The sequence below is a fragment of the Eleutherodactylus coqui genome, chromosome 9 (assembly GCF_035609145.1).
Source record: "Eleutherodactylus coqui strain aEleCoq1 chromosome 9, aEleCoq1.hap1, whole genome shotgun sequence".
Taxonomy (NCBI): Eukaryota; Metazoa; Chordata; class Amphibia; order Anura; family Eleutherodactylidae; genus Eleutherodactylus; species Eleutherodactylus coqui.
The window spans coordinates 149,221,663-149,241,539 of NC_089845.1; the positions used below are offsets into that span (position 1 = coordinate 149,221,663).

General features: G+C 45.9%; 1 protein-coding gene across 2 annotated transcripts in view; it reads right to left on the reverse strand.

Moving 5' to 3' along the window:
* The window catches only part of FZD6 (frizzled class receptor 6), a 46,559-nt gene that overhangs the window by 13,228 nt on the left and 13,454 nt on the right, over positions 1-19,877 (reverse strand). For both annotated transcript variants that reach the window (XM_066578622.1, XM_066578623.1), the window contains one exon: positions 158-354. In XM_066578622.1, the coding sequence (XP_066434719.1) occupies positions 158-354 (197 nt within the window). The remainder of the gene's footprint in view (positions 1-157; positions 355-19,877) is intronic.

Here is a 19,877-nt window from a genome sequence, read left to right on the forward strand (position 1 = left end):
CGCCTGCCAACAAGTTGGATGTGGTATTGGACCCAAGTTATAATAGCAGGCAGTCTATGGACAGGAGTGACGCCGTTTCTGGAAGAAAGCAGCCATGTTTTCCTAATCCTGGACAACTCCCTTGAAGTATGCATTCTTTTTGCGGAGTACAATTCACCTGTCACACTGTAGCTCTGCAGGCCAGGCAATGCCAAATGTATCAAGCAGAGTCTTGCAGCCGGAGTAGACGGTCTCGCACATGGCTCGGCAGGGCAGCACAATGTGTTTGGGTTCTGTACACTCAGGAACGAAAGCCATGCACAAAAACGTATTCACTTCAGGAGAACACTGGAGATTCATCAGCGGGACGAAGGGCTGAGGAGACACAATGCACAGGATTATTACCGAGGAGGGTCATAGTAGTTACACCTTACAAGAGACGTCTGCAAAAGTCACACACATACTGCTACATCCAATAGAGACAGCGGCACCGAGCAAAGGATCAAAAGAAGTGAGATGTGCACAAGGCTGTCCACCATGCCTACTCCTCATGGAAGTACCTTACAGAAGTCATTTGGGCCCCAACACCACTATTTTTTTTTTTTTTTTATAAATAATCACTTTAATTCCCCATAAAATAAGTATACTGGAGCATTTTTTTAGAACTTTGCATTATGCTGTTCCTTTTTTATTCCCCCGGGAATTGTACGAGTTAGGCCGGGCTAACGCGGCCTGCAGCAGATTACAGCCGTGACCCTGGGCACAGCCGCAAAATTATACTGCGCATGACACATACTCACGAAGGCGGTCATGTGCAGTAGACTTTGTTTATATTTCCCGCGCTGTTGCTTTGCGATGGCGTGGATACCCGCCGCCCATATGCAGTGTAATGGTGTATGGGCTACGGGTATATTCATGACCATAGAGATCAAGAGGCTCTATGTCGCCGATATCCGCGGTAACAGAGAACATGCTAAGTTTTATTTTCTGCTCGCGGATTACACAATTCCGACAGGCTAGTGTGATCAGAAACCGGCTGAACTAGATGGACATGGTCGTCATTCAGCCTAACATACTATGTTACTATGTGTCAAACTATGTAAGCACACACTGTATTGTCAAAGGGAATGATAACACCCAGTTGTTAAATTATTTAGACATTTCCAGGAGGAACAACAGAGAAAAAGGTACAGCACAGTCCTAAAAAAAAAAATGAAGATGCTCCAAAATTTGTTATATTATGCAGAACACAGGTATTTACTAAGACAGAAAGGTTACAAGTGTAAGTAGACACACATACAGTTGGCAACGGTCATTGCAGGAGCTCGCTACCCCTCCAGTAGGACATTGGATGGAGACTGGATTACCATAGTGAAGATGACAGGATGAAGCTAAAAGTAACTTTAGAACCAGTGAGAGAGCGGAACATCAGATTATTGTATCTTATTTGCTTCAGTAGATGTACAGCGATTAAAGGGAATAGCCTGGAGAGCTCCATAAGCTTACATGGGCGTTTCCCTTCATGTGACCAGCCAATGTACATGACTCCTGCGGCACATCTGGCGCCAAACATGTTCTCAGGTCATAGGATAATTTTATTTTTTCCTGTGTTGTTCGATGGAAGCATGACGGTAAACAATCTATTAGTTTCTACTAAAATGACTGACTACCATGTCACAGACATGGATCATGGATGGAAGAAATAATTTGCCTGCATAAAAACAGCTAAGAGGAAGTGGGGGGGGGAAGGGGAACGACAAAAAAAAAAAAAAAATTATAATAGTAATATCATTTGTTTTCAAACACACATGCGTATATATCAAGAACATAAAAATGAGAAGGTCCATCGGACAATGATTGCCTGCTATGAAAGTGCTAATGACCACTTGCTGTCTTACAGTGTGTGACGTGCGAGTTAAATACCAAATATGCGAGCCAGACAGCACCTGTAAATGTCAGTTACCGGCTCTTGGCTCCACCCCCTGATCACATGACAGTGACGTCATCACAGGGCATTTATCCTCCTTCTGCACTGAATGAGGGATTATGGTCGAACTACATCCCACACAAACTCCTGTGGCCTCAGTTGCTATGGATACAGCAGTACTCCCACACAAACACCTGTGGCCTCAGTTGCTATGGATACAGCAGTACTCAGTCTCCCAGTTTGTACCTGGTTGTCAGACTGCTGTACAACTGTGTGGAGATTGCAATAAAGGACACCTCACAAATGTCCACATACATAGCTAGCGGTGCGTATTGACCAACAACATTGAAGCATAGTCCTTCACCACTATCTTCACATCTCCTGAACGGGATATCATGTCATCTCAAGTGCTAATGCCGCCAACACCAGTCCAGCCTTCATCTAATCATCAACCGTTGTCCAGTGTTGGAACTAACCGTTGCTGTCGTGCAAACATGTTAGAGGGTTCAACGCCACCGGGAAGCTAATGCAGCTTACATAACACAGCGACAAGCCATGATTTCACCCCAGCCACCAGCTGAAGTTTGTAAATCACATGCAGCTCATATGTGAAAGCAACGAGCGAACATGTCTCCTCAGCGAGCTGCTGAAGTTTGTAAATCACAAGCAGCTGATATGCGAAAGCAACGTAGCAGAGCTGTGTGTGTGACGTGTATGTAGCAGAGCCAACAGAAACACTGGTACTAGAATTTCCTAATAATTACCAGTAGTGTCAGATCTGCTACATTTTCAAAATCCCATTCACTTGTATTGTACTGTACTTTGCTGTGGATTCTCACTGCAAAATGAACCCCCCAAAACTGCAAAAAAGTACGGCCTTAGTAGTCCATGTTCACATGGCCACCCCAAATCCTGGGCTTCGGAATATGTAGGGACCACAGACATTAAATATAGGTTTATATTTTAATGGCCCCAACGGAGGAGTCCTTTAGGCATTTATTCAGGTTCTACCTTTTCTTACCTTCTGTACAATGTAGTCATCTGACCTTTTTTAATACAAGTCAGATCCCATAATAAACTGATTATTATATAGAATTATATTATAGGTCTATCTTGAGCATGTCCAAGAATATACCTTTATAGTGGTGTAAGTGAGAGAAAGCTGCCTATAAATATTTCATAACTGTGAAACAATAAAATGGTTGGTTTCCAAAATTAGGTCCAAGTTGAGTAGAATATGTGGAAGGAGCTGGGAATTCACATTAAAGATGGGCTGACAAAAGAACAGGCTTACAACAGGGACAGAGCCAGGGGGAGGATGATTCATGCAGCTCCACAAGAGGAAGAAGATAGTCTTGCTGGGTGGGGTTGGACCTAAGGGAGGGCCAGAAGTGACGTTTACGGACTCCATAAGTCCTGGACATCACGGATGAGGATTCGCACTGCATTGCATTTAAGGAGTTCTGCAGTGGAAATCCGCAACAAATAGAGCATGCTGCGAATTGGAAAGTCTGCAGCTTGACCTTCTTCCGCTGCAGATTACTATAGATTGTTGCAGAATCCCAGCTCACATTCAGCAGCCGGAATTCCACAGCAATCTCTCAACGTGCGAACTCACATACATACGCTTAGGGCATATGGACATCACATGAATAGGTGAATCGGAGTCAAATCTGGCAAGTCACGCTCCTCCTCCGCTGCTTTGAATTTTTCTTAAAATGCTCAAAGAACAGAGAGGGTGCCTGGATTTTACAAAAAAAACTATTTCACCAAAGAAACCCATGCCAGTGCGCAGAACACACAAGTCATTCATAGTAATGAAACCTGCGAGGTCCCAGAGACTCCACAGCAGAGACTGACACAGTTATACGGTTTATAAAAGGGATGAAGTAGGAAAAAATGGCTTTTTGCCATCATGTATATTAAATATGAGGTCTGGTTTACTGACTCAAGTCCTAAAAGGGGTTTTCCAGTTGTACACGGTATAAAGTCCATTGGATGTACAACAGGCAGAATCCATTCTGTACAGGTTTAAAAGGGGTGAAACTTGGGACTAATTTTGTCTGTCAGGTAAGAAGCCTGCTGCAGCATAAAGCTTCCCCCAGCACCCTGACATTATCCAACCCTGCTGATATACCGGACAACAGAAATGGGGAGAACCAAGATGTCAATAACATATAGTTTTCTCTACTCCATATATATGACGATCATTCAGTAAAAATAGCAGCCGTTCAGTACTGAACAGCCACTGTGTAAGCCGCCTGCAGATGGCCGGAGCGGGACCCGACCCGAGGGTCTGCAGAGAGCAGTGCAGGCACTAACCTCTCCCGCGGCCCTGGCTTTCATGTGCAGCAGAGCAGAGCGGAGCTGGCGGCCGGTGAGTAACATTTCTGTGCAGGGTTTTGCGAGCACCGCATAGAAATAGAGCATGCCGCGATTTGTTTGAAGTGCAAGATTTTGCGCAGCCAAATCGCCGCCGTCTGCATAGGATTGCGTTTGTTAATGCAATCCTATGGCAGCTTCCAGCGGCGGAAATTCCGCATGTCTGCAGGCGGCCCTAAGGGAATGGAGAGGAGCAGGGAGAGAAGTCTCTTCCAGCCACCCCACTGCGAGCTAAAGATACTCTCTCCTGTGCAACAGGGCGGGAGGGAGTACATGCGAGGACAAGTGTCGGGCATCGTTTGCGTGACAGTTGTCCTGTTTAAATGGAGCTTTAGACTTAGTGGAATGGATGGATAGAACGCACGCACGCACACACTTCAAAAAAAGCAAGACTCCAGGGATCACATTAGGCTCTTACCAGAGACCCCCCCAAAATTAAACAAAAACAGACGATTCAGGCCTCCCTCACACAGGCATTTGCAGAAAACGCAGTGTTTTTCAAAGCTGCATTAACTGCGGTATCAGCAGCGCTGGCATGCATTTTTTTTACAACGTTTTTGACTGCGTTTTCAGCACAGCAGAAAATACATCAAAGGATGCTGAAAAGAAGGAAAAAAAATTAAATAAATCATCAATACTCATTTAGTTGGGGCTGTCCAGGTCCCTGACACTGTTTTCCGGAGCTCCGGATTCTTGTCATCGTTTGAAGGCCCTGTCTCCAGCAAGAGATTGCTCTGATTGGCTGAGTGTCAGCAGGCTCAGCCAATCACAGCCAGTGCTGGATGAACCAATCAAAGCCATTCATTGAATGGGGGCGGAGGAAAGGTCAGGAGTCACAGACTGTTTACTACTGCCACCAGACTGGAGCTGCAGGTGGGGAGAGTAGAATTCCTGTTTGGTTTGAGGCATGGTTGGGGAGGGGGGGGGGGGGGGGGCTACATAAAATGAGGCGGTGGGCTTGTGTTTGACATGTGTGCCCTACGGCATATATCAGAGAAACCATCAGCCAGGTGAAGGTAAGTATTAAAGGGGTTGTCCCGCGCCGAAACGTTTTTTTTTTTTTTTTTCAACCCCCCCCCACCGTTCGGCACGAGACAACCCCGATGCAGGGGTTAAAAAAGAACACCGGACAGCGCTTACCTGAATCCCCGCGCTCTGGTGACTTCTTACTTACCCGGTGAAGATGGCCGCCGGCATCTTCTCCCTCGGTGGACTGCAGAGCTTCTGTGCGGTCCATTGCCGATTCCAGCCTCCTGATTGGCTGGAATCGGCACGTGATGGGGCGGAGCTACACGGAGCCCCATTCAGAAAAGCAGAAGACCCGGACTGCGCAAGCGCGTCTAATTTGGCCATTAGACGGCGAAAATTAGACGGCAACCATGGAGACGAGGACGCTAGCAACGGAACAGGTAAGTGAATAACTTTTGATAACTTCTGTATGGCTCATAATTAATGCACAATGTATATTACAAAGTGCATTAATATGGCCATACAGAAGTGTATAGACCCACTTGCTGCCGCGGGACAACTCCTTTAAGATCTATATACGAAGTATGAAAGAAAAGAATTGTTCTCACTTGCATACATGACTGCAGGTCTCATACTAGCCAGGTCTTAGGCATAAAACCATAATAAATCTTGTGCAGTGCGTTCCTACACTCCCCTATAGTAACAGCTTATTCCAATAGTGATATTCAACAAACCCATCCAGATCATAAATGGAGAAAAAGTAGATCCCTCATTCAGTCAGACAGCCTTTACTGTGCAGGCGGAATATCCACCTGGCCAACTCCTGTAAAAGCCTTGTATTCAAATTGTGTCCACGTGATGCCAACCTCACTTGGCGCATGCCCCAGAAAACAAGCTGCATCAGGTCGCCCCTAGGGTAAGCGTTTGTGTGTCTTGCCAGCGGAGTATCTAGTTTCCTTCTAATAGATCTTAGATGTTTTGAGATTCTCTTCCTGAATTCCTGCACGGTTTCCCAATACTGTACAAGTCTTTGAGTAGGTATACTCAGCAGCAAACACGACTCCCGTAGAACGACCGTTTATGTATTGCTTGATTCATACATTTTATTGTCACTTGGGTTGGTAAACTCCGTCCACGGACAGAAAGAACAGGCGCCACAATGATAGCAGCTACATGGTTTTTGATTTGTGTCTCATGGAGGAGCCTGTAAAAATGCTGTGGACCAACAGGTCCTTTAGAGTCGGTCCCCTTCTATAGGTTACATTCGGGTATTTTGTGATCGCACCAGCAAGGTTGGGGTCTCCCAATGGAATAGGCCACAAGCACGAAAAATACTGCTGATCTGTTTGGCATATCAGTCATATGTCCCCATACAGCAGATGGTTCTCCCAGGTCTTACAGCACTGGGTTTAGTTCACAGTAATTTGGTGCAACTAAATTCTCCTTGGCCCTTCCATAGGTTCCCTCCAAATGTTCAGTGGGATATCCTCAGTTACGAAGTTTGCTATACAGTCGATCACATCCCTGCCCAATCGACAGCTCACGCGGAACAGTTCCTTCTGGCCCTCAAATACTGTCCCACTGGGGTCAAGATTTTATATTCTAGCTATATCTATTTAATGACATCTAAAAGATATCCCTTCCCTAATTTGCCCCTCCTCTTTTCTTCTACCTTATACCCTCCAATCCCTTCCTTATCCCCCCACCTCTGGATAAATATAAAAAGTTTTGTTTTCTCACACTTCCATTCTATTTACAGCATTTGTATTGGGAGATGATTTTGTATTGCTTCCGTTATTTGTATTACAAAAACCAACAAAAAAAAATTACAATAAATAAAAATAAATGTAGATTTCTTAAAAATAAATAGATAAATAGATGCCATCCATATAAGCATCAGAACTGCAGCCAGTGATTGAGGGGATTACTTTTAAGGGCTTCACCCGGTGGGTTCATGCTCTACCATACATTTCAATGCTTGGCTTGCATGCCTAAACACAGTTTTCCCAGCTGATCGTTGCCGGTTAGAGCGGTCGGACCCACAGAGCGGTCGGACCCACAGGGACCTTCTCCGGAGACAACTATATTAAATTTTAGCTGCATTTCACTCAAAAGTCCAGCAATAAACTGAATGAGTCATTCCGTGTACATTCACTGAAAAAGCCAAAAATACCTGAAGGTCTGCAAAGCAGACACGGTCGCCATAGGCACGATCGCCATAAGGCAGGCACAATCGCCACCGGCACAATCGCCGTAGGGCAGGCGCAATGGCCTTAAGCCCTGAGGATATGTAGTCAGCCAGACAATTTGCAGACCTTCAGGTATTTTTGGCTTTTTCAGTGAATGTGTTTGTTTTTTTCTTTTTCCTCACCTCTGTGATTTTATGTAATTTATCGTGAGTTAGCGTAGGTACTGACGGAAGCGGTGTGACCTCGACGCGGTTCGTCAGCCTATGCGTTTTGGCCAAAATGCAGTACTAACACCCGCATTTTATCAGTATGCATTAGTACTTTTGTATGTAGTTTGCTAGTTGGTGGGGGAGCCCAAGATGTCAGCCAGTGTGGCCCACCTTAGAGATACAGGGCAACCCGCTGTCATATCAGCCAGGGTTGATATCCTGTATGGTGGGTCACCACCTATCAATGGCTGACATCTTTGGTATCGTTCACATGTGCAGGCTATTCGTATATGCAGTCACTCCTCCCCATTCTGGGCTGGGATGAGTGGGTGACTGCATATTAGCTTGCCAGGAACAAGTTGCTCCTCCACACATTATTGTCTGGCTGACTACATATCCTCAGGGCTTAAGGCCATTGCGCCTGCCCTACGGCGATTGTGCCGGTGGCGATTGTGCCTGCCTTATGGCGATCGTGCCTATGGCGACCGTGTCTGCTTTGCAGACCTTCAGGTATTTTTGGCTTTTTCAGTGAATGTGTTTGTTTTTTTCTTTTTCCTCACCTCTGTGATTTTAGTCATTCCGTGTAGAAGACCCATTAGAGTATGTCTCCACACTTTGTGCATTGCTTACCGTGCTGCATTGATCCAACCAGCAACTTTATAGGCTTTACATTAAAACAAGCTATGAAACGCACTGCTGGGAGGTCTGCTGTGGTAATCACAGGGTTAACTTAAAGGGGTTGTCCCGCGCCGAAACGGGTTTTTTTTTTTTTCAACCCCCCCCCCGTTCGGCGCGAGACAACCCCGATGCAGGGACGTACAGACAGCTTACCGGAGCGCTTACCTTGATCCCCGCGCTCCGGTGACTTCTATACTTACCTGTGAAGATGGCCGCCGGGAACCTCTTGCTTCGTGGACCGCAGCTCTTCTGTGCGGTCCACTGCCGATTCCAGCCTCCTGATTGGCTGGAATCGGCACGTGACGGGGCGGAGCTACACGGAGCCGCTCTCTGTCACGAGCGGCTCCATAGAAGAACACAGAAGACCCGGACTGCGCAAGCGCGGCTAATTTGGCCATCGGAGGCCAAAAATTAGTCGGCTCCATGGAGACGAGGACGCTAACAACGGAGCAGGTAAGTATAAAACTTTTTATAACTTCTGTATGGCTCATAATTAATGCACAATGTATATTACAAAGTGCATTATTATGGCCATACAGAAGTGTATAACCCCACTTGCTGCCGCGAGACTACCCCTTTAAAGGTTTGAAGGCAAAACGTCTGAACCTGAGAGCGCGGCATTCTGCATTCATTCAAGAGCGGTTTGTCATACAGGGAGTGTAATGAATCGGATTAGCAGTATGGAGGGCAAACAGGATTGGCTGTTACAGGGCGGCGCAGGTCAGCATCTCCATGGTGGTTATAACACTAGAAAATATTACAACACACAAAACATTTAACCCCCTAAGGCTGGGTTCACACAGGGCAGATTTGCCGCGGTTTTGCCGCGGATTGCCGTTGCATATCCGCACTGCGGCAAAACCGCTGCGTTTGCAGTGCAATGCAGCACAAATGAGTTTTGCAAAAAAGCTGTTCTCACAGGGCGGATTTTTTCCGCACAGCCGCAGTGTGGAAATGCAACTGCGGCGCGGTTTTAAAAGATGCAGCATGTTCATTCTACGGTCTTTTCCGCAGCGCTTTTTTGTCCATAGATCTCTATGGACGCAGCCAAATCCGCGGCAAAAGTAAAAAAGCACTGCGGAAAAAAACGCTTGCAGATTTTTACGCATGAAAATCCGCAGCAAAATCCGCAAGCACAAATTAACCTTTGAAGCGGTTTTGCTGCAGAAGCAGTTCTTCTGTGGCAAAACCACAATGGAAAAACCGCGGCAAATCTGCCCTGTGTGAACCCAGCCTAAGAGTCACATAAAAAACAGGGGGGGGGGGGGGGGGGGAAATCCCCCCGGAATGGTCACTTTCTTTTTCTTAACTGTTTTTAAATTTATGTTTTTACAGTAGAGATTTTTGGCACCATAAGTCACCCTTGGGTGGCTAACAAATGTAGATCAAGGCCGGACACCAACCAAATGGCACAAAGAAGGGAGCATTACCAGGGGCAACCGTACCCACCAAACTCCCCCCCAACCAATTGAAATCGACTCAAGGACCCCCCACCCACAAAAAGCTGCCATGACAGCAAAACTGGTCTCTTCCCCTGCATTCAACCAAAACGAACTCCAACTAGGGCGCGACTCTTCACTTCTTTCTCCCTCAAGATGGCGTTCCAACTCCCTAACCACCCTTTTATATCTTCATATACCCCCCTTGCTCACAACCCAATCAGCCTTACCAAATGCTCCCCCTTAAATCTCTTCCAACACCTCTTTTTTACCATCTTGACTCCCATGTGCATGTCCATCTCCATATGGGAAATGTGGGTCGGTTGAGTTAAATGGGATGAGTAGCACCCTGGGGGCAGTTTATAGTTGTAAATGTTGATGACAGGTTCCCTTTAATAGATATGTGCCTCTGTTGTTGAAGGTTTTTCATCTTTTTGCGCCTGATGTGGTTTCCTTTTGGAATTAAAATATATTTTGATCACATTTTTTGCAGTGGTTTGGATGCACTACCATTAGGGCTCTCACTCGAGCGCACACTACTGCGGGTTTCACTTTCAATTGTGCCTCTCACCGAGTACGTGAAAGGCGCTCATAAAAAAGATCTTGGCTTGTATTACGCATGCATACACACCAAGATAGTGTATGGGAATTGTCGGGACGCAGCAAGTACGCATGTCATTACTCACTTGCTGTATGCTCCAGTGCACAAGATACACCAGCACGCTATTGTGAGAGAGCACCAAGAGTGGTCAATGTTTGGAAGACATACACGGTCCAGTATACAATACTGGTGAAACTATTAATTATGTAGTTAAGAAAGAATATTTTATATTACTTTTTTTGGTGCTGGATATCCTATAGACTCTTGGAATTACATGTGACCTGGCTGTCCGCTGGAAGTACGTGCGCCTTTTCTCAAAAAGGGTATGGTTTTCCTTAAGAAGAGCACCTCAAAAAGGTGCGAGGAGACTCATAAGGCCTACCATGCTCCTCTTGGATATAGGAAAATGGACCAATGCCTCAACAGCGCCACCTACTGGAGGGCAGCATTCCTGCAAGTCAATGTCAGACCCTTTAACAAGTCTTGGAACACTTTTTTGTGATCCAGCTTGCTAGATAGTCAATACAGCAAAGTGCTCATGATAGCAGAGCCTTACACAGGTGAGAAATAAGGACATGGCTGGTTTGTAACGTTCATTGGTAGATTTACTATCACACAACCACGGAAAAAAGATTTTTTAAGTTCTTGGATGGGATTATATCTAATAGTATATGAGAAAGGCATTAGCAGAGCGTTCAGGAGCTCCCAAGCTTATTCTTGCTGCCTTCTACCATCTACTCTAATCTTATAAGCACTCTGACTAAGAAAAGTCTTTACTGCACATTAATGTACCTTGAAACTATTTAAAGTGTCTTGTGTATAAAACCCATATCCACGAGTCCTTCTAAGGCCTCCCGCACACGGGCGGATTTACATTGCGGAGTCCGCGGTGGGTGCCCGCCTTCGGACTCCCAAGCGAATACCGCCCCATAGAATGCGATGGCAAAATGCCATTTCATCTCCACGAGCGGAAATCAATTGCGAATTTCCGCTCGCGGAGAGAAAAATCGCAGCATTCTGTGATTTTGTGTGGACTACACACAGCCAGCTGCCACATTGAAGTCAATGGAAGCCGTCCGTGAGCGCTGCAGAAGTATCGCGGGATCCAGCACATCCGCAGCGCTGAACAGAAGACACTGGATAGGTACGCAGGGCTCACCGGGTCGAACTCCGCTGCGGGAATCCACATGCAGGGTCCGACTCGCCCGTGTGCAGGAGGCCTAAGAGTCCTCTACCAGGAAACCCTGCTAGGAGTCCGAAGGGCCCTAAAGGGAATATGTAACAAACTATAGGCACCATAAACTAAGTTATGGTGCTTAATGAGGAGTTGATGTGGAGTCCAGGAGCTTCTTTTCATACTCACTTGATTCCCCCGATTCTGGCAAAGTCAACGTGACTCTTTTTAGAAAGTTGTTTGTGAGTACTGCTATTCAGCTCTACAAAAGAACATATCAGTAGATCTGTTCTTTTTATTGATAATGGTAGTAGATTGGTGGGGGTGCTGTGTGTCGACCCAATCAGCTGGGTTACAGGACCACGTCACACCAAAAAGGAGTACAACTACGTCCACTGCGATATAGCCTAGAATGGTAATCCAGCTGAAGAGAAAAGAACTGCAGCACCATTCCTGGTCATTGCACTTGTTTTAGCTCCAGTGACTAGCTGATTAGCAGGGGTGCCAGACCCGCTATGGTGGTCCTATCCTCAGGATAGTATAATAGAACAATGCTGGAAAACCCTTTACCTTTATGTCTACGGCCACAACTCAACAGTTTGCATACATAGCTGGTTTGGTGTAGCTAAAGTTTTAGGGTCCTGTTACGAGTTGATCAGCTCTTGTTTAAACCGTTTACATACTGTAACTATCAGGAGTTTTGTTCCCTTTTGAAGAATCGATTGATCATTACTCCATGCCCAACAGTCAATTATTTTTAGCAGTACATCCCCCTGTTTGAATGAGGGGGATGTGCCGCCGACAAACTATATTGTTTTTATGCCCACATAAGACACGAACAACAAACGAGTTGTGCCATAGACAAAGTTAAAGAGTTTTCCAGCATTGTATCATTTGTGGTTGGATCCCTTGGCAATGATCAGAAATGAACATGCTATCATCACTGCATATACAAGACCCTTTAGAATGAACTTCAGCAGACAAAAGGTAAAGTCCCGTGGTGCAGCACCGAGTCATGACTGACTCCTCGGGGGACGTCACATCGTGAGGTTTTCTCAGCAGACTGTTTTTGTGGGGTGGTTTGCCATTGCCTTCCCCAGTCATCTTTTACCCACCAAGCTGGGTACTCATTTTACCGACCTCAGAAGGATGGATGGCTGAGTCAACCTTGAGCCGGCTACATGAGCCAAGTGGGGATTGAACCCTCAACCTTTAGGTCGTGAGCGAGCGCTTAGGACTGCACTTCTGCTGCCTAAAGCTCTTGATTTGGACGAGCCGGATGATGTGATGATCATGTGCCGCCCGTATGATTGGCTGCGTCTCCACTCTCACCTCCAACGCACATGATCATCACGTCATCTGGCTCGTCCAAATCACGCGCTTGCGCAATGGGGATGGGGGCGTTGCCACAGTGTCAAATGTAGCGGCATGTGACCCGATCGTCATCTTGCTATTCCAAAGTCGGCGCATGCGCCTCGGAGACATACAGGGTGACCCATTCATAGAGCCTTGCTTGCTGAGGAGAAAAGAAAAAAAAAAAAAAAAGAAAAACCACACACACTACGTGATCACTATGATGGTTAACCCCGCAGTCCCCCCATCACAAAAGGGCTCTATGGAGAAAGAACATCGCATGAACACAAGATTGGTTGGCCCCCGCAGTCCCCCAAGATAGAGGGCAATGTGGAGGGTCAACTCCAGCAGGGTCAGAAATGTCAGCACAGCTCCAGATTGGAGGATCAAATGGACCCTACTCAATTTGAAATCCATACTTTTGAATGGATAATACACCTATGTAAGTGGTCATACACTGAATAGGATCATTTTGGGGAATCAGCCTTATCTATGATATCATTACATTGATTTCCAGATGTTTAATTTGATTGACGATCCTGTGGTCCCTAGTCTTAGAGCTACGTGGTCTATACCAAAGGTCCCCAACTCCAATCCTCAGGGACCACCAACAGGTCATGTTTTCAGGATATCCTATAGTAAGAACACCTGTGGCAATACCTGAGACACCGACAATAATTACATCACCTGTGCAACACTGAGGAAATCCTGAAAACATGACCTGTTGGCGGTCCCTGAGGACTGGAGTTGGGGAACCCTGGTCTATACTGACCACGTCTGGGTTTACGTGCCTAGTTTGTGTCAGCCACAGGTTTTTCAGCCACTGCTAACACAAAAGGATACATTGGGCTCTGGTGGTGTGAATTATAAGCCCCCAGTTAGCTTCTTATGCGCGAGGTCATTGAGCTCTAGGAATTGCTTTTGTCAGTTCATGCACAATCATTAAAGTCCAGCTCAGCTCCAACCCCCTACTGCTTTAGCTGTCAATATGGTGACCTAATAATAAGGCTGGGTTTACACAGGGCGGATTTGCCGCGGTTTTGCCGCAGCAGATCCGCCCGCGGCCGCTAATCTCGGGATTAGCCAGCCATGTGGACGAGGTTTCTCAGAAACCTCGTCCACACGGGACGGCTAATCCGCTGCGGTAAATCCGGTTGAAACCGCGGCTGCGGCCGCCGCAGCTGCACAAGAAGCAGCATGTCTGTTTACTTTCGTTTTTTTGTTTATTTACGTCGCGGCCGCGTTCTCCTATATGGGAGAGCCGGCCGCAACGGAAAAGCATGCGGCCGGGCCGCTTCAAAGCCGCGGCGGTTCTCCCGGCGGAAATCTCACGGTTTTTGCTGCGGCCAAACCGCGAGATTTCCGACGGGAATATGCCAAGTGTGAACCCAGCCTAATACTTACATTATTCCAAGGTTCCTGATGAAATGTCATCAGACATGGAAACGTGTCGGACCAAAAATATGAACCACTGATTGAGTGTTATACGCCAACTATAGCACTACGAGCCGATCCCCTCTGTATTCCTATAGAGGGAAGGATTTTTGTTCTCATCTTTGTAGGGGAACACTCGACTAAATCTATTGGCCGGAGGACCAGTGAGTGATTTGGCCGAATAGCTTACTGACCATCGCTCTGTGTCCTTTACATCATAATTTTTCAATCACTTTGTAATTAGTGGTTGATCAATATTTCTTACGGCTACTATATCTAGCAGAGCTCGGATCAAGCTCTGTACTGATATTGACAGTTCCAATTTGACAACACCGTCTCTAGACATAGCTCCTTACATTAGAGAAGTCTACCTTGGGCACTTAGATCTCCAAAGGCACGAAGGTTCCAAATAAAAAGTTGGGCTATGAGAGATCTTATGTTCGTTATATCTGTGAGTTTGTCTGTGTAGGCCCGTGAGGTTTTAATTGTTATTATTAAAGTATTTTAGTTTTAACCTGTCTATAACTGTGAAGGAATCACTCTGGTGACTATCGGCCCATGGTAAAGTACCCCTAGGACAGCAAGCAATCTCTAGAGGTCAGTCACAAATAAGTCAAGATTCATCTGACCAACTGTATGGCCTTCAAGTAACTGCTGCCTAGTAGAGGACATTCTGCTTTAGCCAAACCAACTGGTTAAGTAGAGGAATACTGAGAAATCAGCATTAAAAAAAAAAAATAGTCTAAATGGGCAAAGGTGAACACTAACGCGAGCCAACGACTGAACAAGGAACAAAAATCACTTATTGTTCGTCATGCATTTTATGCAGACATAAAAATCATCGTTGGCTCATTCACTTATCATTTAGTTTAAACCGCAATGGTCAGACCCTCTCATGCACTTGTAGAGCGAATGTGAAAGACTGACCGATTCTCGTTTAACGAGCCAACCATGTATCTGCCGGGTTGCACGAGAACAAATGATCTTGCATTGACGTCACCCGCTCAAATGTAATCGGCTTGTCTAAAATCACCCAATGTGTAATTTGATGTGTGGCAAACCAAATTCACGCCCGTCTAGCCAGTATTATCCCCACCACCCGTCCCTGAAAAATACAACAGAGCTCCAAAGAAAAAAAGAAGTCTTAAAATGGGTCTCATGAGATTGAAGCAAGAAGCCTGCACATTGGCAAGTTACAACAGCGCATACTAAAGCAATATCAAACCTGTCCTGCCTCATAAAACCTGTCTGCACCTCGTAGCCCAGATCAAATAATATGGCCAAGGGCAAGGACACATCACTGGGGAGCAGAAGTTACCGTACCAGGACCGAAACAGAATATAAAAAGTGATTGATTTCGAAAACATGGAACTGCCTTCACATCACAACTACCTGCAGCAAGAGAGGTATCATCAGCGTGCTGTGCGGTTACCGGCAGAACCTGTCCGACACGTACATGCGGCAGCCTAGAAAAACACAAGGACTTTGCACGGAGTATTTTTGCAAAAACAAGAGGAAACTTGTCATCAGAGTCCATAGAGACTATATAGCTGGTGATTAGCATCTGTGCAATGCTTTACCATTTATCGAACACTCTTGTGTTGCTTATATAGCGCCAATGTACTCCACAGCCCTGTTCAAAGATTGTCACCAGTCACATCAATCCTCAAGAACATTCCACTCTTAAGCACCACTTCATAAAATGCCTTAATGTTTAAAGGTGTAAATCTCACCCACCCCTCTACTTTTCTTTCAGCCTTGGGCAATACATGCTATGCTAGTAGACAACCAGCCGCACCCTTACATAAATCCTGGCTATTCTTGGACTTGTTCCTTACAAGCGGTTGGATGGTTTATTAGGATATAAATAAGACTATGTGTGTAATAACGCGTATAGTTGCACTCAGGAACACGTAGTAATAAAGAAAACAGCATCCAGCATGAAAGACGTCTAACATGATATTTCATAATGCTAAAGGTTGGTAGGAGGAGGAACCCGGCCCTCAGAGCAGCGGCGTCTGCGCCTACCTGGTTGCTTTCGTTTTCATCTTTTTTTAAAAGCTCCTGCTTATCCCGCCTAGCGATGATTGCAGAAGGGCTGTGGATCGGATGGCTTCCATTGACTTCAATGAAAGCAGTCCGCGCGGATTCCGCGCAAATATGAAGCATGCTGCGATTGGTTTCCACAAGTGTGCAGGAAGAATAGATTTCCCATAGCATGCTATGGGCGGTATTTGCTGCAAATTCGTGGTGTGGAAGCCCGCCATGGATTTTGCATCAAATATCCGTCCGTGAGCAGGAGGCTTTACATGACCGAAATATGTGCATTCCCTGCATGGTTTGTGTACATACACGGTGATCACGCCATATTTACATGTGCAAAAAAAAAAAAAAAAAAAGATGCAGGAAGGTGCAGGTGATTTTTAGGCTGCTTTCACACGGGTGACAAAAAAAAAAAAAAAAAAAACAAAAAAAAAAAAAAACACGATTTTCTCGTGACGCAACAGTGCTTCAAATCGTGTATGTGAATCCCATGTTTTCCAATGGGTTCCTTTACATTAGCGATGTTTTGTAGGCTGCTACATTGCGAGAAAAAAATAAAAAAACTCTGCATGCTCTATACAGTTGCGATTTGCGATATTTTGTAGCCCATGTTTCCCTGTGGAGCCTTCCTTTCTGTTGCATCACATCACATGAAATCACGTAAAATAAGCCCTAGCAGCATTAAAAAACAAACAAAAACAATACATTACTCAACAGACGCTGTCCGCTCCTCTTCTCCTACGGCAGTTGCGCTGCACTTTGTTTGTAGTCTTCAGCCAACCGCTTACTGGTCAGCAGGTTCACAAATCCCACCTCCAGGAAGTGCTGGCTGTGATTAGAGATTGGCTGAGCCGAGGCACTCGAGAACCACAGTGCTCGATGAACCAATCACAGCCATCACATTGAATGGCCGTGATTGGTTGATCAAGCGCTGCAGTGATTGGTTGATCCATGGCGCTCAAGAATCAATCAGTGCCAGCGCAGTGAAGGAAAAGTGCGGTAAAGCGGACAGCGCCTGTTAGGTAATGTATTTTTATTTTTTTTTGTTAAGGTCGCAATGGCTTTTTTTCAGGGTATGGCTTATGCCCCCTTCACACCCTTTCCTGAAAATCCTGGCAAAAGCGCGTATAACGTTGCGAGACCGTAGCGCCACAAAACTATCTTCTTGCAGCGTTATCGCTGTCACCAGTGTGAAAGAGGCCTTACTTTCTTCCAGCGTAACTGTATCATGCGCATTTTTACCGCTCCCATAGACTTGCATGGGCTATTTTGGTCCAGAATAAGACATGCTGTGATTTTTTTTTTCATGCACGTGAAAAAGGCATGTTTGAGTACCCCAGTGCAAGTCTATTATGCAGACTGAATACGCTGATGTGAATGAGCCCCTTATGCGAGTGAGCCCCTAGAGCACGGCCAACTTTTTAATAGGTAATACTTCATGCAAATAGGGAGGATGAGATGAGTCCAGAATATATAGTGCGACCGGAAACCGCGCCGCACCACTCCGCAGTGTACCAGCACTAGACAGTTTAGGGTTTTCATAGTGGCTCCCTTCAAGACAATACTACAGCAATAAAGTTTTCTACATCATGCCCCCCTATGTTAAACCCCCCACAGCTTTAAAATTAAACGTAGGTATTAGGCCATAGTAACCTACTCTGTGAATGAAGGAGATTGCTAAGAACATCTCCACAATCACCTTATAAACCCTCGGGTTGGAGGCGGGGGGGGGGGGGGGAATAGAGATTTAAATATGGAGATCGATCAAGAACAAAGATTAGCGCATTCCTTAACAGTTGGCTGGAAACAAACGGTATGTCAGGAGTTCATTTCCCAGAGCTTGGCATGAGGGCTGATGAATGGCAGTAGTTGATTGTTAACTACCAAGTGTAGAATTTAACAAGACTTATTCAATCGGTGCAGCATGTGGAAGGGGCCCTGGAAAGCAGTAATGGCTAGCGGGTTTATATAATCACTAATCTTAGAAATATAGGCTATAATAGCTTCTAGGAGAACAGTCATGCAGAAAACAAGACTGCAGGGCTTTGCACCCATTCAACCTCTAAAGCATTCGGCTCATGTACATGGCCACCATGTAACAGACTAATAGGGCCTCCACAGCTGTACATAGGGCCTCTATTCTGCATCAGATTTCACTGGTATATTGCTTATGTAGGGCAATGCTTCTAGGGGGGAGGGGGGGGGGGGCACACATACTTGGTATTTATATAGCACCAACTTATTCTGCAGCGCTCTCAGGTAATTATTATTTATTACCCCCACACCACCACCACCACCACCACCACCACCACCACCAAGCTGGGTTCTCATTTTACCGACCTCAGAAGGATGGAAGGGCTGTGGTCAACCGGCTACCTGAATCATGCGGGGATTGAACTTGCAACCTTCAGGTCGTAGGCGAGAGCTTACACTCTGCGTGACACAGGGCTCTAGCATACTGTACATCTCTGAGCAGAGCCAGAACAGAAGTGGATGGAGGCCATGCAGCCATGTTTTATCTTGGTCCATCGTACAAACCCTGCACACATGGCCTTGTCATGTGCATGGGTCCTTAGGCGGGGATTGAACTTGCAACCTTCAGGTCGTAGGCGAGAGCTTACACTCTGCGTGACACAGGGCTCTAGCATACTGTACATCTCTGAGCAGAGCCAGAACAGAAGTGGATGGAGGCCATGCAGCCATGTTTTATCTTGGTCCATCGTACAAACCCTGCACACATGGCCTTGTCATGTGCATGGGTCCTTAGCGAAGTTGGGTACTGACAAGGGCAAACAAGGCGTTCTGGCTGGCTCACATCAGTATTTGGGGTTCTATTTTCCTGCTCCATTTGGGGTGCAGCTGAACATGGAACCGCGGCATGGCTCAGTTCACTTGAATGGAGTCTTGCTGCTCTTGCCTTTGAGTGCCATGGTGCGGGAAAAAATGTGATGGAGAAGCAGTACCAAACCAACGCTGCAGCCCCTTCATTCCCAGGAAGTGATGTAGCCTAGTGGTAATTAATTAAAATGGACGATCCAATCAATTCACATGGCTTATTTGCATGTACATAGTAAGCCCGGGGTTGACAAGCTATGGAAATGCTGCAGACAAGCAGCAACAAGAGTAGTAAGTGGAGTATTAGCAATTCTAGCGTAGTTCTATAACCCGTTACGGAAAAAGTAAATTGTAGGTAATATTCATAGTTGTTTTACGGAATACAAAACACGCACTTATTGCTAATAAACGACCTTAGTGATGATTCCCTACAAGTAGACGCCGGCAGAAGAAGCTTTTATTCAGACCGTGTAAACTACCAAGTGATACAGTATCTCAGAGTTCCTGCGCTTGATGAAGCCTGTGAGCTTTGCCGTAGAAATGCCATTGTTTTCCATGGCTTTGTGCCAAACTAAAGAACGCCGTTTCGTCTTGCAAGCCACAAAACAAAAGCTCCAGTCTACACGGCCAAACATTCCAAACAAGGCGAGCATTATAGAGACGGA